Raw genomic sequence first — 4,828 nt, 5'->3', positions numbered from 1 at the left:
AAAAACTATTCATAATTAACGTTTAGGCCATAAGGTGTAGGGCTGATTTTTACGCGTAGAGGGTGAATTGGCACACATTTTTATACGTGAACACCGTCCCCTGGTGTGGATTGATGTCTCTTCTCTTCACCCATAAATGTGGTGTGGATTGATGTCTGTTATACTCCTTATTACAAGTAGATTTTTATTTAACGAAACGATTAAAAATTGACCCGTTACAATGTAATTTATTATTATTATTATTATTATTATTATTATTATATATTTTTAACCTTAAACTAAACCATATAAATACCAACATTTTTATATCATTTCACACCACAAAACAATTCAAATACCTTTATATTCTCTTATTTTTTTTCCTCAAAAGTATGGATCAAATTCAAAATACTCCAACCATTCTAAATACCCTAACAATCACAAACACTCCAAATGATCAATATCAAAGTTACATACAAATGTTAACAACCCCAATCTAACAACAATCTTTATTACCAACATTTCATATCAACCAAACTATTTCCAACAATAAAGACCACAACAATTCAATCAACCCCACTTCCAAACTTTTTAACAATTTCAACCTCAACAATTCCAAACACAACCATCTCAACAAATTCCAAACACAACCATCTCAAGTCCCCTTATCTCAATCCCCACCTATAAACTTGGACAATGATGACGACGACGGGTCGAAGAAACATAACCATCTAGAAGAAGACAACCAAAAGGAAAAAACTACAAAAAAAAAGAAGCAACTTTGAACGAAGATGAGGAGGAAGCTTTGGCTAAAGGTTGGATTTTTATATCGTGTGACTCGAGGACGAACAATGCGTAAACGGGAAACAATTTTTGGGTTCGTGTTTTAGATCACTTTCACTCACTTTTGGGAAGGAAAACGGGTCGAACGTACGGCGCGGTCAATGGAAAATGACATGAACTACGAGCGGCTTGCACCAACTTTAACGACATATTTGAAAATTTGAAAAATATGCATAAAAGTGGTAGCAACGATTTGAATATTTTATCAACCGCTTGCTAACAATACAAGGTCACCAACGAAAGAAAGCATTCGGCGACCAAAAAGCGTGGAAATGTGTCTTAAGGGTCCAAAATGCGTCCTTAAACCGGAGACTTCGCATTCGGAATCGACCACCGGCTCCAACAAAAGGCCAATAACTTCCGAGCGGGATGTGAGTTTTGGTGTCGACCTCAACGAAGACTTTGACGACACCGTATGGGAGGGTCCACCGGAAGTCCAACTTCATCGACCACCGAGAAGGGACAAAGAGAAAAAACAACGTCTTCAAGCGGAAAAGCGAGTAATAAAGACGTATTTGCAGAAAAATTTGACAAAACTCTAAGTTTTTTGCAAAAAAAATAAATAAATATGACTCGACGGAGGAAGATTGTCGTCGGAAACTAACACTTACCGATCTTCAAATTTTAAACGCAAAGCCGCAACCGGATATTGATACGAAAAATTTAGCCGCGTTTCTGAAAATCGAAAAACAAGTTCGTGACAAGTATGTAAATTAGGTTTTTAACGTTTTATTTTTTATGTTTAATTTTCTATGGTTTTTAAGTCATTTAGGTTTAAATTTCTATAGTTTTATGTCTTTTTAGTAATTTAGGTTTGATTTTTATTTATTTATTTATTTATTTATTTGTAATTTAAGTTATATAATGTGTTTGTATGTAATGTGAAATATTTATTTATGTTTATTAATTATGTTTTTTTATTTAATCTCTCTCTCTCTCTCTCTCTCTCTCTATATATATATATATATATATATATATATATATATATATATATATAAACAATGTGGAGTGATAACCATTTCCTAGGGCTAGTGAATATGTAATGAACATGTAGTGGAAGTGATGTGGCGCATAAATGACATCACTTTTCTAGTGAACATATAGTGACCATACCTCATAACTTTATGAGTATTAGAGTGTACGATGTCACAAATTTTTTACTGATATGCTAATGTGGATTGGTTTGTCGGTGGCAAACATCACCCCTTGACTAGTTTTTTTTGTCATTGGCAAATCTTAATGATAAACTTTTGCCGATGACAAATTGTGAATGTTTGGAGTTTTGGTTATCATTCTAACTAATGATTGGTTATTGCAAATTTAAGGGGTTTTTTTTATTTAAATTTCAAAGGTAAAAATATCATCACGTAAAGTGTGACAAAAATAATAAAATCTTATGTGATGCATATGTGCCACACTTTTACCCTAAGCAAAACAACCAACACACCCTTTAGTGTTGGTAAAGTGCAAATAATAGTAGTTTCCAATTTGCACCTCCCAACTATAAAATTTTGTAAAACCAGTTTCGAGGAAGACATTGTTTTTTCATTCCAATTAGACTTTTCTAGTTGTAGTCAAAAGACAAAAATTAATCATTAGCGATATTAAAAAGGGAAACAACATATTGACAAGAAAAATAAGTCATAAGTTTGAATCATCACTTTATTATATCTGGCGTTATTTGGAATTATATAGATGAAATTGGTGTATTATGGATTGATGTCGACAATTATGTCCATATACAAATGTTCGAGAAAAAATAATCCTGCAAAAGAAATATAATTGAAAAAATTATTCTTACCACAAAGTTTAAATCATTTAAGAACAATGATACATCAATCTAACTCTAAATAATGGATGAGAAGACAACCGTTTGAATGAAGGCAATTTCGTCAAATCGACCAATGCACTAAAATTGCAAAGTGAAAGAACATTCAAAAGGGCTGTCGTGTATTTTAACCCATGCACACACATGAATTATGTATCTAATCAACGACCACCACACCTAGTGATAACATTGCATCCTCGAGAATAAGGATTAGCCTGACCTCTACTATTACAATCATAATAAGACTGACCACGTTGGTTGCATGGAACATTGTTTTTCTGCATCGCGTTATAGCTGATATACCCTCTTCCAGCTAGGATTCTTCGTGCACTTTCGGATTCCATCATCATCTCTTCCCTAATGTCAATGGTATCCCCTACAAGCCGTCGATGAGAGCCTGACAATCGATTCAATACTGTCCATTGGGGTTGGGACGACAAGATTATAGGTTTGGATGTTGCAAAACGGGGGAAAGTGATTGCCAACATGATGATGACAACCCTAATGTGATTAGCCATATCTCAAAGAAAGATTATAGTTACAAATTTTCTTTAGAACAACAAAAAAGAAGTGATATGGTTGTCTTGTGGTTTAGAATTAGGTAACTAATGATCCCCATGAATTCCTAAAGAAATGTTCGTTATTCCTTAATTTAAGTTGTGAATATAAGCTAGTAGAAATCCACAATTTTAGGATTAATTGGATCTCTAGCCACTAATACAATATATGAATATACATATTTAAACTTTTTACAAAATGATGGATGGGCTTAGTAATTTGTGTAAAAACTATATTTTAAGTGAACACTAGTTAAACAAAGCATGTCGAAGTATGAGTTAAGTAAAAACAAAATACTATTACGATGAATTAAGAATTCAATTATTTTTTAACACAAATGCATACAAAATCACAAGGAAAAAAAATTGTAATAGATTACCACTCTAAGAAAATAAATACCCTAATAAAACCACACCAACCCAACTACCATAACGACAAGTGAGACAGTCAAGGTTGCTGAAACTGGTAGTCTTGCCGACGACGACGACGGCGACCCTTCCGGTGATCCATTCGGTGATTGTCCGTTCACGTCAGACGGATTTCCTGTTGGAGAAGCTGAGATACCTCCAGTGGGGGCACCCATCGGAGTAGCTCCATATTCTGGTGGTGACGAAAAAGGGGAGGCCATCGGAGAAGTTCCAGGTTCTGGTGGTGAAGAATAAGACATAGGGGAACCCATCGGAGCAGTCGGTCCAGATGTTCCAGATTCTGGTGGTGATGAAACAGGGGAGCCTGGGGAGACCATTGGAGCAAGTGAAACTCCCGGAGGTGGAGCGGCGGAATGTGACGGCTTCGTTTTAGGCGATATAACAACCACCTCTAGCTTCTGACCTTCGTTACAGTGAGATCTATTACCACTGATGAAGTAAAAAGGTCCTGGACGATTCAAGGTAAAGAAAGAGTCGCCGCCGGTGAGGGTGGTGATGGGGTTGTTCGTGTTGCAATTATCATAATCACCTTTGCTGACCTCCAATACAGAATCCGATGCAGCATCGTACTTGAAATCTGCAAATCAAGAATCAATTTTTTTTAAAAACCCACATTGAAAAAACGAAAACCCAAATCAAGAACTTAAGAGAAAAAGGAACTGAATACATACGGAGGTTGTCGTTAACGACAAATCTTAGTCTGCCGGAAAACTGATTGTAGCTTTCAGAAGGGTGTAAAGTCCAGCCATCTCTGCCGCCGACGTTGAAGGTGTAAGCACTGGAAAAAGAGACTAAAGCGAAGAAAAAAGCGAAGAAAAGGTAGAGAGGTTTGTGAAAGGACGCCATGGGAAATGGAAGGTGTGTGTGTGTGGTTGAGAGTTGAGAGTGGATAGAGGCAAGATTAGAGAGGGCAATCGGTTGGGTGTTTATAGAAGATGTATGAGGTGATGATTACGCGGCGATTCTTAGTGAGTTAACGATTAGATTTCCATTTATTTTGATGATCGACATAAGAAAAGGGTCTCTTTTGTACTTGTCTAAGGGGCGAAAGGACTAGTCACTAAAATGACAAAAATAGAAAATTGCTATCATGTCGGCATGGTCAATTGGTCATTGCCATATCATTTAGGAAATTTAGTGAGAGAGGATACTATCTCTTCGACCCCTTTGCTTCCAATCTATTTGTCGATCA

General features: G+C 36.0%; 1 protein-coding gene across 1 annotated transcript; it reads right to left on the bottom strand.

Annotated features, from left to right (window-relative positions):
* Positions 1 to 3,507: 3,507 nt before the first annotated feature.
* Positions 3,508 to 4,615, bottom strand: LOC145061845 (early nodulin-like protein 13). The gene is made up of 2 exons (XM_079009420.1): positions 4,308 to 4,615; positions 3,508 to 4,213 (listed from the first exon to the last, which is right to left on the bottom strand). The coding sequence occupies exons 1-2, from the start codon at positions 4,480 to 4,482 to the stop codon at positions 3,609 to 3,611; spliced, it is 780 nt and encodes a 259-aa protein (XP_078865546.1). The 5' UTR covers positions 4,483 to 4,615; the 3' UTR covers positions 3,508 to 3,608.
* Between the last annotated feature and the right edge of the window lie 213 nt (positions 4,616 to 4,828).

This window comes from Lactuca serriola, chromosome 7, assembly GCF_051521515.1.
Source record: "Lactuca serriola cultivar US96UC23 chromosome 7, Lser_US96UC23_V15, whole genome shotgun sequence".
NCBI lineage: Eukaryota > Viridiplantae > Streptophyta > Magnoliopsida > Asterales > Asteraceae > Lactuca > Lactuca serriola.
Note: the sequence above shows the minus strand (reverse complement) of the source record. Positions and strands in the feature narration are given on the sequence as shown.

What these genes read in the sequence shown, in the direction of transcription:
- LOC145061845 (XM_079009420.1), bottom strand. Translation starts at nt 4,482, where the DNA reads ATGGCGTCCTTTCACAAACCTCTCTACCTTTTCTTCGCTTTTTTCTTC. An exon ending in TGTCGTTAACGACAACCTCC is followed by an intron (nt 4,214 to 4,307) that starts GTATGTATTCAG and finishes CTTGATTTGCAG; the next exon opens with ATTTCAAGTACGATGCTGCA.